The sequence below is a fragment of the Suricata suricatta genome, chromosome 13, assembly GCF_006229205.1.
Source record: "Suricata suricatta isolate VVHF042 chromosome 13, meerkat_22Aug2017_6uvM2_HiC, whole genome shotgun sequence".
Lineage (NCBI taxonomy): Eukaryota > Metazoa > Chordata > Mammalia > Carnivora > Herpestidae > Suricata > Suricata suricatta.
The window spans coordinates 80,277,612-80,298,335 of NC_043712.1; the positions used below are offsets into that span (position 1 = coordinate 80,277,612).

At 44.2% G+C, this 20,724-nt stretch overlaps 1 protein-coding gene across 1 annotated transcript in view; it reads right to left on the reverse strand.

Moving 5' to 3' along the window:
• Positions 1 to 20,724, reverse strand: part of LOC115275968 (phosphoglucomutase-like protein 5) — a 149,692-nt gene that overhangs the window by 31,474 nt on the left and 97,494 nt on the right. Inside the window, exons 6-7 of the mRNA XM_029919681.1 lie at positions 5,490 to 5,705; positions 5,025 to 5,159 (exon numbers count right to left, since the gene is read on the reverse strand). Of these exons, the coding sequence (XP_029775541.1) occupies positions 5,025 to 5,159; positions 5,490 to 5,705 (351 nt within the window). The remainder of the gene's footprint in view (positions 1 to 5,024; positions 5,160 to 5,489; positions 5,706 to 20,724) is intronic.

Genomic DNA, 20,724 nt, shown 5'->3' on the forward strand with positions numbered 1-20,724 from the left:
ATGTTGGGCTATGCACTGATAGTAAGGAGCCTGCTTGGGATCCTGTCTCTCTCTCTCTCTCTCTCTCTCTCTCTCTCTCTCTCTGCTCCTCCCCCTGCTTACACTCTTTCTTTCTCTCAAATTGATAAACTTAAAAAAAACAGGTATTGTTCTTCCTACAATTTTAAAGAATTCAATGACCTGTCTTTAAGGCTTAGCAGTTCATCTAACTCCTTGCTGTTCAAAGTGTGTCTCCTGAACTAGCAACGCAGTATCGTCTAGGAGTTTGTTAGAAAGACAGACTCCCAAGCCTTCCTCGGACTGAGTCAGAATCTGCATTTTTACCAAGATCCCCAGCTGATTAAAATAAACACTGAAGTTTGAGCCCATTCATCTAACTAGACTCATCTGGGAGGCCGTTCAAAAATGCAGTCCCTTCCCCAGAACAATTAAAGTGGAATCTCTCAGAGAGAGGACCTGGCCCAGAGAACTTTATCAACAACCTTCCCCCCTCCCCACCAAGTGGTCCTGTTGTATGGGCAGCGTTAGAACCACGGAACCATCTGGTTCGTTTTCTCTGTGCTACTAGGTTTCTATTGCTTGGAAACCCATCTCTGAAGAGCTGTGCAGATCCAGGATAGCATGAAGGTATGTAACTAGAGTCACCCTATGTCCTGGTTTACTGGGCATGTTCTCAACGTAATGATTATCAGTGCCCATTCCACTCTCAAAAGTATCCTGATTTAGATGAAAAGCTCTGTTCTCCTGATCTGACACAAAATGGCTCTGTATTTAATATTTCTAGATTATAAAGTCATATAAGAGCAAGTAGAGCAAAATGGCAGCCAGCCCTTGGTTGGACAGATGAATTCCAATATGACTCCTGGTGCTTCGATATTGGTCCTTCAAGTATTCTGTATATAGCTCAGCAGAAATACATAAAGTCCCCCGATTATCAGGAGGGTTGGGGAAAACTGGGCACCTTCCAAAACTTGGGGTGGGACAGGGTGTGGTTTTATTCTGCAATTAAAGCACCAAAGCCAAGCGTTGATTAGCCGCCGTGAGCTGATTATCAGACCTTAACAAAACTTCTCCTTCCTTTTCCTTTTGGATCTTTTATTGTTCGTTAGTTACCCCACCCTCAGGTTCGAAGGGAAAAGGAAAGAAGGTAAATACAAAGTTAATTGAGCAGTTCTGCTAATAAGCTTGGTGGGAAAGAACATGGAAACTCTTGGAGTCTTTCTGGTTACCTGTGAACTGACATCCTTTGGCTCATCCCTTTTCCCAAATTATTACCAGCTGGTCTGAGGGCCTGTTGAAGACCTACAGATTGCCAGCAAAATTAAAGGAATCTTCTATTTTCAAAACCCAGTGATCTTCCAGAAACAGGCCTTGGAGGCTTTCCTTCCTGATTTACCCAGGACACGGAGTGAGGGCAAGGCAAGCACCTCCTCTCACCAGGGCCGCCATCTTCTCCCTCCCCTCCCCACCCCACCAGTTCAGGGGCGCAGATGGAAAAAAGTTTTAAAAAATGTTTTGATGGGGGCACCTGGGTGGCTCAGTTGGTGAGCATCTGACTCTTGGTTTCTGCTCGGGTCATGATCACATGCCTTCAGGGGTTCGAGCCCCATGTCAGGCTCTGCGCTGGCAGCACTGAGCCTTCTTGGGATTCTCTCTCTCTACCTCTCTCTCTGTGCCCCTCCCCACTCAAGCTGTCTCTGTCTTTCTAAAAATAAGTAACTAAACTTAAAAATAATATTTTTGATGTAATTAAGAAAACTATTATACATAGTTTAAAACAAATAGCACAGTAACTGTTTAAAAATAGACCCAAATAAACAAACCTACAGGCAGCAGCAGGGACTTATATGCATCTAGACTGTATCACAGGTTTTCCCAATTGCATCCCGAGGATGGTTAGAGACGCTTCCACGGAGCAGCTGCAGTATTAATGTTTAAGGCATGTTCTGTTCACATGTGTTTAAAATCTCTGGACAAAACTGTCCAGAGACTGATGAATGAATAAAGAAGATTTGTTAAGTATATTCAATAGAATATTATTCAGTCATAAAGAAGAATGAGACCTTGCTATGTGCAAAGACATGGAAGGAGCTAGAGTGTACTATGCTAAGCGAAATGAGTCAGAGAAAGACAAATATCGTGATTTCACTCATACGTAGAATTAAAGAAACAAAACAAACCAGCAAAGGGGCACAAAAAGAGAGGCAAACCAAGAAGCAGACTCCTAACTGTAGAGAACAAACTGATGGTTACAGAGGTGAGGTAGGTGGGGGGGGATAGGTGAAATAGGCGATCGGGATTAAGGAGTCCACCCGTTGTGATGAACACCGGGTGGATGTATGAACTGCTGAACCACCATATTGTACACCCAAGACTAATATGACACTGTACGTTAACTAACTAGAACTTAAATAAAAACTTTTTTTAAATGTCTGGACGAGAATCTATCCATATGCAAAGTAAAATAGCCAGATGCCAAGAAGTCAGTTGAAGAGAATTCTCTAGTCCTTTTGCTACTAACTGGAGTGTCGATGGGTATTGAGTTAGGGCAGGTAAAACATTAATACTTGTTGAATTGGATAAGTTTATCAGTGGAATCTCTAGACTTTCAAGAGGTACTTTATGGGGTGTCTAGGTGTGTGGGGTGGAGAGAAAACAGAGTATTTGTTCTGTCTTCAGGGCTGCAAATGGGAAAAAGCTAAAAGGGGGGAAGGAGGTAAGCAACAGAGCTGGTCTTTTCCCCATCAGGCCCTGAATCACTAATAGCTCGAGGAGTACGCCTTATCTTTCTTTGATCTCTGTTAACAGCTGGCCAAAGGCTTTCCCCCTAGAGCTCTTGGAAGGCAGAAGCTGGGCTCTGGGAAGCACTGCTGTACGGAGGCCCCAGTGCCTATGTGTGGTTCCGCAGTATCGGGATGGGTAAGCCTGCTCTATGTCTTTTTTCCCTTCCTTCGGGGATCAGAGGTCTTTTAAAATCTTATCCTAAATTGTACCTTGACTTAAATGTATTATTCAATAAGGCTTACGTTGGTAGGCCAATGATACAAGATATTTTAATAAGGAGTTCTATGTTAATGTAAAATTTTTAGCTGGATTATGATCTAAATATGGTGGGACCTACCTAGCCAGGTCTGGGAAGACCCTTGCTCGTGATGGAAAAGAGAGGGCAGATTACTGATCAGAAGAACAAGATCAATAAAGGGATTCCCCAACCCTGAAAAATGGCAAACTCTTTAAACCAACAGAATGGAAATTATAAACATACCAACAGTGTTGGCCATGGAAACAACCATTACTTATGTTTCCTTTACCCACAGACCAAAGCGCAAACTTAACCCACAACCCGGGCTATGGAGGTTTCCAGATTCAAAGGAGGCTTTGGGGGAAGAAATAGGGGGCGGGGAGCACCACCTTTCATGGAACACCTAAGAGAGAAACTCCCTTGTGCACAGGATTGTTTTCACACGTGTCTAAAGGCCTGGACATCACACTCCTGCAGTCCGTGTGGAAGGTAAGTAAAAATCAGCAAATATCATGACCACTTACCCTGTGCAAATAGGGAAAAGAATGCTGAGAAACACTAGTCCCGAGTCAGGGTGAGTCAGAGTTGCCGAGGCCAGGAATATCATCCCTCCCCCTGTCTGTAGCTCTGGACTTTTAGGCCCTTGGTTTAATCTCATTTCCCAACACGAGGAGAAAAGTTTTATATGGAAAGAGAGGGTAAGCCTCCAATTCTTGCACGATTTGGTACTATCTTGGGTGAAATGTACTCACTGACAAATTATGTTGACAGAGCGTGGCCCGTCCTTGAATGGAAAGCCTGTGAGTCCGACAGGGGAGGGCCAAGGACCTTATACTAGCTTCCTGCTCTGCTGCTTCATGGACTAGGTGACCTTGATGATGCCTGTCCACCTCTAGTGTCTCTACTTCACCATCTGGGAAGATCTGGATCCAAACAGACTATCTGGTTACAGGGCCAGCTGTAAGGACCTAAGGCCCCATATTTTTCCAGATTTTCAGAAAGACTCTCCCTGAGACAGTAACCCTTTAAGAAAAACACACTAAACCAGTGACAAAGAAAGGAAACCCTCTCTGATATCATTTTAGGGCGGCTCAACTATGGCAAATTCTCACTGGAAATTCTGAGTAACTCTAAAATGAGAAGCAGTGAGTTTCCATTTGCTTCACTACTTCTCTACAAAAGAAGGATGGAGACTATTTTCATCTCAAGGAACAACCTTATCAAGGACTCTGCTTTAAAACCCAGAGTGGAGTAAAGACCAAGGGGCCAAGGGGTGGCCAGCAGTGTAGCTGGAAGTACCCAATATTATGGTGGATGCTTTCTGGTTTTAATTAATGTTGCCTGCGGCATTAATGAATGTGGCAGTGGGGATAGTGACTTTCTGAGTTCTTAATTAGCTCTATTGTTGACAACCTGAAGGGGCTTTACCAAACACAGGTGGCGAGCCTTGGCTGGTCTAGCTTCGCCTCCCTTAACTTTAAATGCAGACCAGCCGTTGCCCTTCTTCTCAAGAGAATCTGGGCTCTGCAGCAATCTCAAAGAGGAGGCCCAGAGTAGCATCTATATTGGCATCTCAAGGTCATGATCCATTGCCAAGTTTGCCAAACACCTGGAGATTCCTTATTTACATGTCCAGACTCAAGGCTCTGAGGAGCGTGATCAGCTTGACTCGAACTAAAAATTTCTTCATCTTTACAAGTGCTGTCTCTTGATGTCACTCCCAATTAACAAGCTGCAGTACAATCAAGGATGGGAATCATTTGGGAAGTGCTGGTCTAAACTCATCACAGAGGCTAGAGCCCAATTTTCCATTTCAAACATCGCAATGCGTGAGTGAATGAAATCTGCTCAGAGTTACTCTAGCCTTGTCCTTCAGCAGATCTAGCGATATGGAATTTACTCTCCAGAAAGAAAAACCACCCCACCAAAGGCCCATAAGAGCTCCCTAAATTGTCCAGGAGTGACGAGACACATAGGTGAGGACACAGCTCTGCTTTCGTACCTGAGGCTCCTGGTCATGACCGCTGGGGTCCCTCTCGTAGCTCTCCGCGTACAGTCTGATGGTGGCCCGCATGCCGCTGGAGGAACTGAGCCGAAAGATGAGCCGTGACGCGTCTGAGAAAATGATCCTCAGGCCCTGAGACCAAGAACACCCAGAATGAGTCCATGAGCCAAAGAATACACAGGGAGTAATAATTAATACCTACTTGTGGTTACTGCTGGGGGAGACTGAGGGGCAAAACTATGAACAGAGGCTCAAGTTCCTTTGGTCTGGAGATATGGGAACCAGAAAGAGGTGCCGGGACAAAAAGGGGATGATATTTAATAACTGTCCCTGGGGTCAAAGTTTGTCCCCAGATGCAATGGGGGTAGGCAATTTATGATGGTCATTCAAATTACCTGTGTTAAGGTTACCCCCACCCCTATGCTGTAAGTTCATCCATTTTGATTCTTTCCTTGCACTCACATTCCCTTGGTAGCAAGGAAAGCCTACAATGAAATGTTGGAGGCTCAGCTGTGTCCTCGAGTTTCTGTATACAACTTCATCCTCCTGGCTCTGTCCTTCTTGCTGTACACCCTGGCCACCAGGGTGGCGTGGGGACAGGGCTGTGGCAGTATTAATTTGGTTTTGGCTCAGAATGTCTTCATTCTCCATGCATCTGTTTTCATCAGTGGCAGGAATCTTGGGAAAAGACGACCGTAAGATCCTACTGTAATGTTTGTTGAGTGTTTTCTTAAGACAACCAATAAAGCCCTTGTTACAAATACCCATATTGGCAGCGGGCAGAGAAAGGAAGAAAAGGAAACAAAATAATAAGTCTTGTCACTTGTTATTTATGGAAAAGGACAAGTCTTGGGCAACTTTGCCATCAGACATTTTCCCTAAGAAACATGCCCTTGAAACTTGTCTGGCCTTATGTCTGGGGTGCTAAGAATAAGCCATTCTTAAAAATACACCTGCCATCTACATGTGACTGCTGATCCCTTACCCTCTCCCCCATATCTGCTGGGGTGGGGCTGAGGCACTCTTGGTTTTCTTTTATATACATATTTTTTAATGCTTTATTTTTATTTTTTTTTGGGAGAGAGCGAGAGAGCGAGAGAGCGAGAGAGAGAGAGAGAGAGAGAGAGACAGTGTGAGCAGGGGAGGGTCAGAGAGAGAGGGGGACATAGAATTGGAAGCAGGCTCCAGGCTCTGAGCTAGCTGCCAGCACAGAGCCCAACACAGGGCTCGAACCATGAGATCATGACCTGAGCTGAAGCCGGATGCTCAACCGACTGAGCCACCCAGGTGCCCCGGTTTTCTACTTTTTAAATTGTGTGGGCATTTCTTGTTCCAGTCCCAAAGCAAAAGCCTTAGCCTCTCCTGGAGCGATTCAGTGTCTGCCTCAACTTGTGTAACAAAAGGGAGTCACCTCCCTTCCTGGTGACCTTTCTCTCTATGATACTAGCTTTGCAAACAAGATGGAACTAACCAGGATTCATTCAATGGGCAAACCTTTTCGAGTAGTCCGTGGGGATCGGGTCCTGGACTAAGCCCTGGGTCTAGGAAGACAAAGACACAGTACTTGCTCTCCATCAGCCTGGACGGGTCATTGCGACCACATTATAACGAGCAGTAACCATTTCCTTAACCACTTCCTGCTGCCGGAGGAGTGAATAGTTCAGGCTCCCTACTAACCAGTGTCTTATACCAAATTATGTCCAAACTGACATTGAGGCCCCCATGGTTCCATAATTGCTCCACGGTCACGGTTTTACAAACTCTGTTGAAGCCGTTATTTCTTTTTAAGCCTGGACTCTCCTTGTCACCATATATGGGACACATGAGTAGGTGACCGGGTGCTCAGGATTATGGGTTGTGCATAAGTGGGTTAGCCCAATATTGAGGCTGAAGACCTAAACTGCCTGTTGTAGATTCCAAACCACTCAGGGCCACCTTTTCTGATGACCACCTAAACTCAACCCTTTAATGTAGCTCCCACTAATTACACAATTGCTGTAATTAATTAATAATCCTATATTGGTATATGGCCAGTGAGAGGTATTTAAGAACTCAGGGCATAACAGACTATCAACATGTGTTATCAGCTCATAGCTAAGCTTTATTTTTTTTTTACAGTGAAATCATGTTATTTTTTTTCTTGGTGCGGGTAGCCATAGCCTTGGCCATGGTCTTAGAAAATCGGTTAGCATCTGCGTCGGGTAGCCTAGAATAGATTTTGCACTTGAAAAGATGATAAAGGCATGCATGAGGCACTGCTGCTAGTCCAACATCTCTCTTTCCTACGGAACCGGCCATGGGATCTTACTAGAACCCATGTTTTGTGAGACCTCCGAGTGAGGAAAACCACAATTCTCTTCCTCTGCATGGAAGGAAAAAAGGTTTAGACCCCGCCCAGCTCTGTGCTGCATTAACTCTAGTTTCATGTCTGTTGAGCGTCACTTTGATGCATGAGGCTGTACAGGATCGCTTTAGCATCCGCACGGTCTTCCAAAGAACGAACTTAGTGGACGTGCACCCTCAACGTGAGCATGTTCTCACCAGCAGGCATTGATGACCTACTTTCAATTAAATTATGAGGCCGAAGTCACACTGACCAACACTTGCCAACTTTCTAAATGTTCCGTAATTCCAACAAACAAACGTACGCCAATCATGCATTGTTCTTTTTTTAATTTTTAGGGTAAATTGGGGGTTGGCATATAGTTTGTCAGCCAAATTTGACCTGCCACCTAGTTTTATAAATCAGGTTTTACTGGAACACAGCTGTCTCCATTCAGCGTCGGATCTATGCCGCTTTTGTGTTGTAACTGCAGAGCTGAATAGTTATGACAGAAACTGGCCCACAAGGGTGAAACTTCTACTATCATTTACAGAAGATGTTTGCTAACTCCTGGTATAAACCATTACGTTATTTGCAACACGAAATACTTATCCTTCAACTCTACCCCAGAAAATATTTTATCTTTGTGCCTTATAAAAATCCCAATAGAGAGAAATTATAAAAACTCATATAAATAAGTGTCCAATCTATGCATTTCCCCATGGATTCTAGCCACAGATTCATCTGAATATACATGTGACCTGAATCAATGTACTTCTAACTGACTACTCATGACAAAAATGGATTTATTCAATTGTATTTTAGGGGTGGGTGGCTCAGTCGGTTGAGTGTTTGACTCTTGATTTTGGCTCAGGTCATGATCACAGGGTTGTGGGATCAAGCCCCACATCAGGCTCCACACGGAGCATGGAGTCTGCGTAAGATTCTCTCTCTCTCCCTCTGCCCTTCTAAACCCCAATTGCATGCATGTGCTTGCTCTCTCTCTCTCTCTCTCTCTCTCTCTCTCTCTCTCACTCTCAAAAAAAAAAACAACGCATTTTAGTTTCATTGCTGGGTCTATATGGCATATGCTTTATAAAGCCAACTTTTATAGTCACTTTTGGGATATTATCGGAGGTTGTATAAAATTCCACATGAGACATTTCCTCAAGAGCCAAGTATTAGGAAAGCCTTTCCTTCCCTGAGGAACTGCTATTTTTTGTCTTTCTGACAATAGTAACTAACCATAGTTCCTTTTTCAATATGGCTGCCAGAACACTTAATGCCAAATTTGAGGTTCAGCCCAAGTGGATCCTTATGACTTGCATTAACTCTGAATTTTTCTTCTTCTATTCTTGACTCTATACTCTTACTTATATTTTCCCTGGTCTTGAGTTCTGTTTCTTATTTACATCCTAACAACTTCATTATGCATGTTTTTGATGCCACAAATCCTCCTGAAGAAACAAGGCCTGGCACAAATGAATAAAAAGAGTTCTTATCACTTCTGGCCTTAACCCTACAGTGTGGGAACTGCTGAAATATGTCTTTAGGTCCTTCATCAGCTGGGGAGCTCTGGAGGGGCAAAGCCTTATGGTCCTTGTTCATACTATTTGTCCCCATAGCCCAGGACAATACATGCAGTTGGCTCTCTGCAAACACCTGAATGAATGTCTCTGCATGTTTGACAACTGGAGTGAGCACCGCTGGGAGTCCCCCACCCCACATTTAAGGAGGACTCACAGGCCAAATGAAAACACAGCTACATTCTCCATCAGTGAACTGGGGTTAGCATATTTACTATGAAGGGTCATTGCAAATGATGCTATATCTACTCATCCGTCATCTTGAAGGTGAGGGTCAGTTTGGGCTAAAAACAATGGAGTTGAAGCAATGTGGGTTCCTCTCCCCACTTGTGTGATATTCGACACATCTGAAGTCCCTTAATTGCAAAATTTGCTGCACATTGGAATCAGCTGGGGTCTTTAAAAAATATTGATAGCTGACTCTTACCCAGACACTATGCTTTTTTTTTTTTTAATGATTTTTATTTATTTTTGAGAGACAGAGAGAGACAGTGCAAGCAGGGGAGGATCAGAGGGAGAGGGAAACAATCTGCAGCAGGCTCCAGGCTCTGAGCTAGCTGTCAGCACAGAGCCTGACATGGGGCTTGAACCCATGAACCGTGAGATCATGACCTGAGCTGAAGTCGGACATTCAACCAACTGAGCCACCTATGTGCCCCTATGCTTTACTTGGGCACTGGGAGGGTAAGCGCTTTCCAGGCGATCCCAGTGTGTAGTCAGACGTGGCTGCCCTGCAGGAGTCACTTTGGTCTGGGTCACTTGCTTCATGTATCAAGCGACTGACTATAGCACATATCAGTTTCAGTGAGGTTTCACCCATCTACATCAGGCTGGAATCTCGCGAGAGCCATAACACTGGGGGGGGGGGGCACTAATAAAATACCTTGCTGCCCTGTCCTGAAAGCCTCCTCCTATTGCCTCACCAAGAGCAGAACCATTATAAGAATCTCCTCTTGGGCAGTCTTACCCTAAAACCTTTTAGCACAATCTCTTATGGAATTCCTTTTTTAAAAATGTTTTATTTATTTTTGAGACAGAAAGACAGCATGAGCAGGGAAGGGTCAGAGAGAGAGACAGAATCCAAAACAGGCTCCAGGCTCTGAGCTGTCAGCACAAAGCCCGATACGGGGCTCGAACCCACAGACTGTGAGATCATGACCTGAGCTGAAGTCGGTCGGACCCAATGAGCCACCCAGGCACCCCATCCTACAGAATTCCTAAAGCAACAGTGAAGGGATCCCTGACACCTATGGAGCCACTGCAGCAATAGTAGCCAGACTTCTAGGATGACACAACAGCCACACACGGAAAGAAGGGAAGAGATTCCTTTGTCCATTCTAAGATAATCTTAATTACTGAGTGGGGTACCAAACAGACACGTTTAGTGCTAGCCTAGCATTTTTCTTCCCACTGAGTGCCTGTCATCATAAGCCTCTGTGACAAGAGTGGGGCTCTGCCCATCTCAGCTTTGTCCCAGGGGAATACTGTTAAAGAGCGACACTTCCCTGCAGGTATCTCTACCCCCAAAGGCTCTGATTTGCTTCCATTTATCACTAGGGGTTTTCTATTCCTCCCCACATTTGTCCCTCTTCAGTTTTTTGCTTGCAGAGAGTCAGTTTGGAAATGATAAAGGGCTGGAATTCTGGCTTGGCTTTTCAGTTGGTGGTTTTAAGCAAGTCACCTTTTTTTAAAGTTTATTTACTGAGAGAGAGAGAGAGAGAGAGAGAGAATGATGGGGAAAGAGGCAGAGATGGAGAGAGAGAGAATCTCAGGCAGGCTCCACACTGTCAGTGCAGAGCCTAACATGGGGCTCGGACCCACAAACCATGAGATCATGACCTGAGCCAAGATCAAGAGTCAGATGCTCAAGCGACTGAGCCATCCAGGCAGCCCTGGAGCACGTCCCTTTAAGCTTAGTTTCCTAAAAAGGAAGTCTTAGTTTCCTAAAAAGTGATGAAAAAACAATACAGCCAGGCCTACTGGGTTGTTGTGAGCATTGGATCAGAGAATATATGTGAAACGTGCTTTGAAAATTAGAAAGCAATCTATAAATACTATTCTTATGTTAAGCTTTTCATGAAAATGGTACTACTATGCTTTAAGCCATCCAAACTTCCAGATTTTGTAGAAGAGTGCCAAACGAAGCCTAAATGGGAACCGTTTACAGCATATTTATGTTTAAATCAGGCAGAATTACGATCAATTCTATTTTAGGAACAGTGCCTGGTCCCTGCCATCGCCGGCAAACTTGCGGATCTGTTACCATTCATCTTCTCCCTAACTCCCACCAAACTGGCTTCTTTGACAACTCAACGTCCCTTCCAAGTTGGTCACTTTAGACCATTATGGCCCTGAAGCAAGGACCTCAGGGTCATTCAGGTCCCTTGGTCCCTTCACTGGAAAGAAAGGGGAAGTTAATAACTGCTTAAGGTTAACAGCTAGCCAATTGAGGAGCCAGAACTTTAAGTCTTCGGACCCCAGGCCTGTCTTCTTAGGGTGAACCACGTGATACTGTCGAGAGTCACACATTGCTTCCCGTGAACTATTTGAACAGTATCTCCTGTGTTTCGTATGGGCCCCCAAATGAGCACAGAGCCTTCTGGAGAGCAGGTATCTGATAAATGTTGGCTAAATAAATGTTGGGGGTTTTTATAGCCCTTGTGTAAATCAGTGCAGGAGAATCTGCACATTGCTAAACACACACAGAGCTGCCAGACGTTTGTTTGGAGATTCGAAGACATGTTACAGCCAGGCAGGGAAGGAGGAGTTGTCCATGACCAACAGTGACTTGGCAGCACCCACCCCAGTCAGATCCTGACTTAGGATGATTCCCGGGGGAAACAGCGTGTGGCCCTGCAATCTAGTACACTGTCACACAGACAGTCAGTTGGCCACACCGGGCATGTGAACCTGGAGACAAGACAGGCGTGGAAGAGGGAGACTCTGAACCCAACTCAGATGCTATGTCCCATAGGAAACCCCAATGATTTATCTGGAAGGCTTCAAGGTGAAAATACTGCTGTGTAGCATCTGACCCATATTTTGTAGAAGCAAGCATGCAGCTTATAAAGCAGAAGATGTGGATTAGACATACATAGCTCTCCGTGAAAAAGATTAACTAGAATTACCCATTTTTCTTTGTTTAAGTCATGTAGTTAGCTGCAGGCATGAGTTCAAAAATGGTTGAGCAGGGCAGCAGCTGGTCCATACTGTGTCCTTATATAAATTACAAACAGGAAGACAATTTATAGAAAAGCATCTTTCTTCTTGGCTGGCCTAGACTTTGGCTTCTCTTCCTCCATTAGGCTGAGTGCCTTTGTGCAGTGCACTGACTGCACGGCCATACACAACTGCCCTACTTTTTGGAGCAAATCTCACCTAGCCTTTTCCCAACCAACCAACTACCACTCTTTGAAACCGATAATTGCAAATAACTATTTAGGGGAAACCAAGGTTAAATGACTTCATAGGTGCTCTTTTAAAATACATTTCCAGGGGTGCCTCGGTGGTTCAGTCGGTTAAGTGGCTGACTTCGGCTCAGGTCATGATCTCACAGTTTGTGGGCTTGAGCCCTGTGTTGGGCTCTGTGCTGACAGCTCAGAGCCTGGAGCCTGCTTCGGATTCCGTGTCTCCCGCTCTATTTTCCCCTCCCCAATTCGTGCTCTCTCTCTCAAAACTAAATAAACATTAAAAAAATTGTTTTTTTAATTTATAAAACCACTTAGGTGATGAGAAGGCTGCTTGGAGAGTGAAGACTTGAAGTCTCCCGGATTCCACCTATCAGATTTGGAACAATGGAATTAGGTCACACATGTCCCATTTCCCCATGTCTTGGGCCAAAATGGCTGCCGATCCCTGTTCGCTCAACACCAGCCCCAGCTCCGGGATATTTTGGAATCGGACACACTTCACCCAGATGACAGGGGTAGCTTCCTCCCTCAGCTCCTGTGACCGTCTGCAGTTTTTTCCCTTAATATTTGTGTTTCCTGATGATGGTCACCCTCGCGACTATGCACAACATTGGTATTTCAGTAGAAGTAACTGTGATGTTATTCATTCCAGAATGCTTAGATTCTGATCGTACATCTTAGCGGGATTCTATCAGCATTTTAGAAGATAGTCCTAAAGCAATCAGCTTGTGTCCGAAGAAGGTACTTCATTAAAATAAAACCCCAATGAATCAGAAGCAAAGGAGTTAGAACTTCCGAATGAATCAGAGACAGTGTCTCCCTCCTCCTATTTTCAAATCAGCCAATAGTTTGGTCTTTGGAAGACAAATAGGCAAAATCATAGAAAAAGCAACATTATTTTTTAAAAATTGGGGATGTGGCATCTGGGTGGCTCAGGAGGTTAAGCATCCAACTCCTGATTTCAGCTCAGATCATAATCTCATGGTTCATTAGATCGAGCCCCCAAATGGGCTCTGTGCTGACAGTGAGGAGCCTGCTTAGGATTCTCTCTCTCCTTCTCTCTCTGCCACTCCCCTGTTCACTCTCTCTCTCAAAATAAATAAATAAACATTAAAAAATATTTTTAATCCATGGTTTTCAAGGTGTCCTACCAAAAGGCCCAACTGTCTTTGCTGAGGAAAACTGCAGCGTTGTAGAATAGACACTGACATTGAGAATAAAAAATTGTAACATCGCATTGAGAATGCTATTACCTAAAGGAAATCCCAATTCTTTACCTGGAAGGACAAACAATGGTATAAATACATTAGATTAAAGAAAGGCATTTAGTCTGTTAAAACGGTTTTCCCTGGGCCAACTCCCCCTCCTTCTTCAGGGCAGAACTTAATGGTCACCTCCCCAGAGCCCCTTCTCCAGGTAAGTTCCCCTGCTACACACTCCCAAGTAGGTGCTTTCTCTGCAATACATTTCAAAAACACTACATAGAATCTGAAGCAGGCTCCAGGCTCTGAGTCGCCAGCACAGAGTCTGATGTGGGGCTTGAACCCATGGACACTGAGATCATGACCTGAGTTGAAATCAGATGCTTAGCCGACCTGGGGTGCCTGGGTGGCAGGAGTAGAGGAGTATTTTTTTTTTAAACAGATGTAATCACAATATACATATAATGATAACACTTCACTTCCTAAATATTTGTTACTTAACAGATAAGGACTATTTAGAAGTACCAACTTTCAGATTCAACTAAAGTCTATAGGTGGGGTAACCACCATGGCTGAAATGATTTCTTAAATTCTACATTAAAAAATTTTTTTTGTTAACATTTACTTATTTTTGAGAGACAGAGCATGAGCAGGGGAGGGGCAGAGAGAGATGGAGATACAGAATCCGAAGCAGGCTCCGGGCTGACAGCCCAGAGACTGACTCGGGGCTCGAATCCACAGACTGTGAGATCATGACCTGAGCTGAAGTCGGATATTTAACTGAGTCCCCCAGGCGCCCCAAATTCTACATTTAGATGCACAAACCTCACTCCAGCAAGTGGCAGAGTACAGAGGTAAGGTGTTCATGACACCCTCTCCGTTGGTTCACTGATGAGAATGTGAAGAAAGTTGAAGGTTGAACAGTTAACTCTAAATAGAGAACTCGGTCCTGGCCCCTAGGATATCCAGATGATACCATTCAGGTGCCTTCGCATAAGGCCTCCAGAGACAAGGGCCTGGCAAACTTCTCCCTAGTTGTTAGCACCCCAGTACATATCAAAGCATGAAATACCTGATGAAGATGTCATTTCAAGTCTGCCGATTTAATTTCTCCATTACTTCTAAATACTGAAATTAAAAAGTGAAGACACCTTCCTGCATATTAAAATAACAACTCTGAAAACAAATGGCCCTGCAAACAGGCTTCAAAGTGTACTTTTTCTCTGAACTAATTTCAAATGGTTCTTTTCTTTTTCCAGGTTGAGGACAACATCAAACTGTTTCCACACGGCCTGCCTAACTCGAAGAGGGATTAATAAGCTCAGAGTTATCCAGACATAATCAAATTGGACTTGGTTTTCCACATCAGCTAACTGGGATGCTTTTATTCACATCAGGTTTTTTAATATCAGCTGAACTGTGACTTGCAAATGACTTCAGCACCGGTGGAATTTCGTGAGTTTTGATCTTGTTAAATAGAAATGCAGGCATGTGATAGGTCATGAAGAGAGACTCAGTTACTTTAGGTCTGCTCCTGGTGTCAAAGCTTCTCTCTTCAAAGGTAATTTTCAGAATTCAGGGCATGGTTCTGGATCGATGCCCACCCGAGTGGCAATACACCATCACTCAGAGCTGGCACCCTCTGTCATACTGTCCTTTCACGCTACCGGGATTGTAGGGTGGGTGGGTATTCCTTCTGTCACAGCTGGGAGAGTCTTGTAATCATGGGGCCCTGAGTGGTGACTCCAGAAGATTTTGGCTCTAGGGAAGAGACAGGGACGGTAATGCTAAGAGGTATCCTGGGCACTAATGATGCTGGTTGGGATGTTGACAGTCGCGGAAGAGAGAATGGCTGGCACCGTGGAAAATCTTGATGTTTATACAATGAACTCATCCTTGAGGAAAGAGGGGCCACCTGTCAAACCTTAGGGAGGTGTCTGCCCACCCTCATCTTTCCCATGTCTTTCCAAGGCATGAAGTGGAAGCCTCTTAAATTGGTCAGCCACGGGATTAGACCCCCTAGGCTCCTAGGAGCTCCTGGCTTATTTTTCCCACTTGTATTGGAAGAAGCCATTATCATTCACTCATGTGGCTAGGTTTTACCTGATGATGAACAGTGACACGCCCTCATGGGACAAGAGAGAATGAGCTGCAGTTGAACCATAACTCATTAAACTGCTGTTTCTAAATCAGAGTTCCTCTTGGGTCCTGTTTAATGGAAGACACACATCAACTTTTCTCCTGGCGCCCGACATCACGAAAATATCAGCCACATGGAGGCAGCCACAGTACATTCCGTGAGACCTGACAGGCAACAGGAAGGCCAGTGAGGGCCTTGGGAGTTCACGTCAGGGGTTCAACACTTTGAGGGTGTCTTTCCTGCTCCTTAAATGACCTCCCCATGGCCTCACGGGCAGGACAGGCTTTGCTGGACATTTTCGCAGCAGTGAAGTAGATGGGGTGGGGGGCTTATCATCAGAACAGGACTTTAATTTCATTTTGGATGGAGGAGTATTTCTTTTTTATCTCTAGAAATATATGTGAAGCAGCTTATTTTTCCCCCCACATTCTGTTTCGTGACTCTGACCCCAAATCAAGGACAAAAAGGAGACAGAGCTGTTTTTCAAAAACTTTCTCCTTTCGGAAACCAAGTGGGATGGAAGAGATGGGGGAGGAGGAAATGTAGTGAAGGCAGAGAAACGTGACTAAATCAATTCACAGATGACTCGGAAACTGAAGAGGTTTTCCGTGTCTTCATGTGACACCCTGCAAAGCTATAGGCAGTTCAGTGTTGTTTTCCCTGCTTTTCTCATCATTTCGTGGCTCATTAAATGTCAAAATCACTCTTTCCCAAGGATATTCTTTTAACTTAACTTATTTCAGTTAACCATTTATTAATAGTCACTATGTATCAGGACTTTACATGTATTATCGAATTCTCCCAATGGCTGTATCAGGTAGCCATGATTATGATTCCTATATTCACAGAGAAGGAAAGGCACAGAAAGGTTGAGTAATATCCTAAGATCACCCAGCAAGGAGACAGCAGCACTGACTCAAACCCAAGACCTTCAGATCTCAAGCCTGTGCCCGTAAACACCATTCACACCCTTTCCTCAAAAGTTGAGGATTCTGGTAAGGGAGAAGTAACTGATATTTCTTGAATATCAAATGGATACCAACTGCGATGCTGGGGCATTACAGGACTTTCTCCTCAAACCTTATTGATACTTGATATGATATATATGATACCAGCATGCCACCCACCTGCCCCCAACAAATTAAGAGAAGTTAAGTAATTGGGTGCCTGGGTGGCTCAGTCGGTTGGGCGTCCGACTTCAGCTCAGGTCAGGATCTTGTGGTTTGTGAGTTTGAGCCTCTTGTTGGGCTCTGTGCTGATTGCTCAGGGCCTGGAACCTGCTTCCAATTCTGTGTCTCCCTCTCTCTTTGCCCCTCACGTGCTCACACTCTCTCTCTCTCTCTGTCTCAAAAATAAACATTAAAAAATATTTTAAGTAATTAATATGCCCAAAGTCACAAATCTAGGCAATGACAAAGCCAGCCTTCAAATCTATGTCTGTTTGACTCCAACGTGACACAACACTGGAGATGGAGAGACCACAGGAATCCGCCTCCCACAGCAAACGTTTGTTTGTCCGTATGGAGATCAAATTTCTCCTCTCTTCACCTTAAAATAATACATAATTTAGTAGATTAATTTAAATAACAGTATTCTCTCTCTCTCTCTCTCTCTTTTTTTCTTTTGCAAACAAAAGTTGGCAAAAGTGTGCAGAAGTTGGGACCCTCATACACTGTAGGTGGGAATGTAAAATGGCGCATTCGCTCCTGAAGACCACATGGCTGTTCCTCTGAAGGTGGAACCTTTGACCTAGTGAGCCCACTCCTAGCTCAACACCCAAGATAACTGAAAGTCCGTGTCTGCACGAAAACTTTACGTGAATATTCAGAGCAGCATTATTCATAATTGTCACAAAAGTATAAACAACTCAAATATCCATAAACTGATGAATGAATAAACAAAATGTGCTCTACCACATAACGGAACACTATTCGTCAATAAGAAAGAATGAAGTACAGATACAGGGTAAGTTCTGCTTCATGACGGAAGCTAGTCACAAAAGACTACCTGCTGTATGATTTCATTTATGTAAAATGTCCAGAATAGGCAACTCTGTAGGCACAGAAAGTAGATCAGGAAATGCCACGGTTGGAAATGGAGATTACAGCTAAAGAGTACAAGTCTGTTTTGGGGGTGACAAACCTGTGCTAAAATGAATTGTCGTTATGATTGCACAGCTTTATAAATATACTAAAAACCACTGGATTGTACTTTAACTGGATGAATTGTATGGTATGTAAATTATATCTCAATAAAGCTGTTCTACATTTATATTTAAAAACTGTTCCATGAAAACAAAAATAACTATTATGAGCTTGGTAGGCTATCAAGAAATATGTACTGAATCAGCGCCCCCAAGGGCTGTGTGGTGATTTAAAAATAATACATGCTCTGGGGCGCCTGGGTGTATCAGTCGGTAAAACCTCCGACTTTGGCTCAGGTCATGATCTCACAGTCTGTGGGTTTCAGCCTGGCGTCAAGCTCTGTGCTGACAGCTCAGAGCCTGGAGCCGGCTTCCAATTCTGGGTCTCCTTCTCTCTCTCTGCCCTTTCCCTGCTTGCTTTCTATCTCTGTCTCTCAAAATAAAATAAAGACATAAAAAATAATAATAATGTATGTTCATTTAAATTTAAACATGTCTTGTAGGAGTAGACAGTGGTGTTCTGCAGCAATGTCACATGACATGTGTCTTCAGCTTAACCAACCCCGGAATCACCTGCTGAGGACTACGGACTTCCCGGGAGCACTGAGATGCGGGCCTCAGTGCTGGAAGTTTCCCAACAGCCCCACCACGCAGGAATTCCTCCTCTGCACCAACAGGACCAAACTATGGTGGAAGAGCCATCTGTGACTCACTGACAGTGAGGACAAGAGTTAACTATCTCCCAAAACCCTCAGGGAACTGACTGCAGACCTGCAGAGAAGCTCCAGGGTGACTTGGGGCCACCAGCTAATAAACGGTCACTTGGGTCCTAGAAACTGGGAAGATGAACAACCTTCCGTTGTTGCAAGAGAAACTTCCGGCGCAGCCCCCAGTGGCATTTACTATTTATGGCCACACTTGAGCTGATAAGAAAAGAGTGTGGAAAGGAAAAAAAAATAATTTCCAGGGTAAAAATGGAAACCAACACTCAGGGTTGCAGGGGAGGGGACAAGGAATAAAGAGAGGTCTAAACTTGAGAGCTAGCTGAGGAGTTAGCCTAATAGGAACTGTTAAAAGAGCCAAGGGGAAGAAAAAAAAAAGATCCAAGTGGGCACTGAGGAAGAAGCAAGGTACAGTATTGGTGGCTTCAACAGCGAAGCAAATAGGCTCAACAGACAAGCTTCTTGCGAGCGGAAGTCCGGAACCTCGTGTTGCTTAGATGATCCTTTCAGAGAACCGTTTCAAACCTTCCTCATCAGGGAACAAACTCCTCCCAAGAATAATTTAGGAAGCACGTTATTTTATGACTACATGAGCCCTGGATTTGCAAAGTTTGTTGTGAGGTTCCTTTGCAAAATGGAAGTAGGACTATGGTACAAAACCGGAAAAGATTTATAGAGACATAGAGGTTCTAAGGTCCCACCCATAGGCTGGGCTCCTGGCTTCACATCTCTGGAGATTCATTAGGGTTATTTTGGAGATGATTCAATCCTGTCCACAAGAAAGCATCTTTGTGTTGAAACAACACAACTACAAACAAAAGTAGTGTATACTCCTTGTATAAAGGATAGCCAGGAGCTTCCGTGTATTTTATTTCATGGCATTTCTTCAAGTTTATTTATTTTGAGAGAGAGAGAGAGCACATGCACACAAGCAGGTGAGGGGCAGACAGAAGGAGAGACAGAATCCCAAGCAGGCTCTGCACCCACCAGCACAGAGCCCGATGCGGGGCTCAAACTCGCAAACCATGAGATCACAACCTGAGCTGAGATCAAGAGTCAGATGCTTAATCCACTGAGCCACTCAGGTGCCCCCATTTCACCACATGTCTGAAACAGCTCTGTGAGACATATTTTACAGATGAGGAAGAAACTGTGGCTCAAAGCAATCAAGGATCTTTCCTGAAGTCCTGTAACGGGTAAGCGGGGCAGCAGTAGGATCGGACTCTGGGTCTTCAGACTCCTTGACCACTCTTACCTTCACTACCCTACACCTTCCCAAAGTAAAACTGCAATCAGTTTGTCCAGCCACAGAAGGCCTTCTAGAATTAAACAAAAAACAAAACTGATAACATTTTAATAGAGATGAAAGATCACCATGAAACTCAGCAGACCAGAGGGAGAATACCAAGAGCATCAGGCTTTGAAATATCTGCAAGTCAGGGACCCTAAGATAAGGACGATGTGCGAATTATTAGTCAAAATAAAAACATCAGTAACTACTGATATCTAGTCCCCCAAGCCCCATAGCTTTTGGCTTATTTTGTTGCCTGCACTTAATGAAGAATAATAATGAAGAAGATAAGAATTTGGGCTTTTGAATGGAACTTTTCTTAACATTACGTGGTGTCTTATCTAAGCTGTAAATGTTAAAACATGCCCCTAGAGTGCTCAGTTTGTGCTATAGCCGATGAATAAACAAAACCTAGAAGAAAAATAATTGTAACACCTTTCGCCTTCTCTTACACAATCCACAAAGATGAGACCAGGGTAGAAGTTGTTGCCTTTGTCACTGTATCTCTTGTAATAATTCTGAACCATAAATCTTCATTTTGTGTTCTGTGGGGCAAATGTTCCTACTGTTTCTTCCCCTACAAACCCGTCTGGCTAAGTTCCTATGGCTTTTAATGACACAAGGTCATCAAAGGTAAAACATCCCTGCACTTGGGGGCCCCAAGGAAAAGGAATATTTTGCTCTTGGAAACTTCTCTGTATCTCTAATGGCCGGCAGGCTGCAAACATTTCAGAAGGAAATATTGGGTCTCTATCTATGTGGGGTATTGGTCTGTCAGCTACAAGGAGAGGAATATTGGCCGGACAGGCAGGGCCCTACGTTCTACTGTGTCCTCTGCCACGAACCAGGTAGGTCACCTTCACCAAGGTTGCAGGGTGCC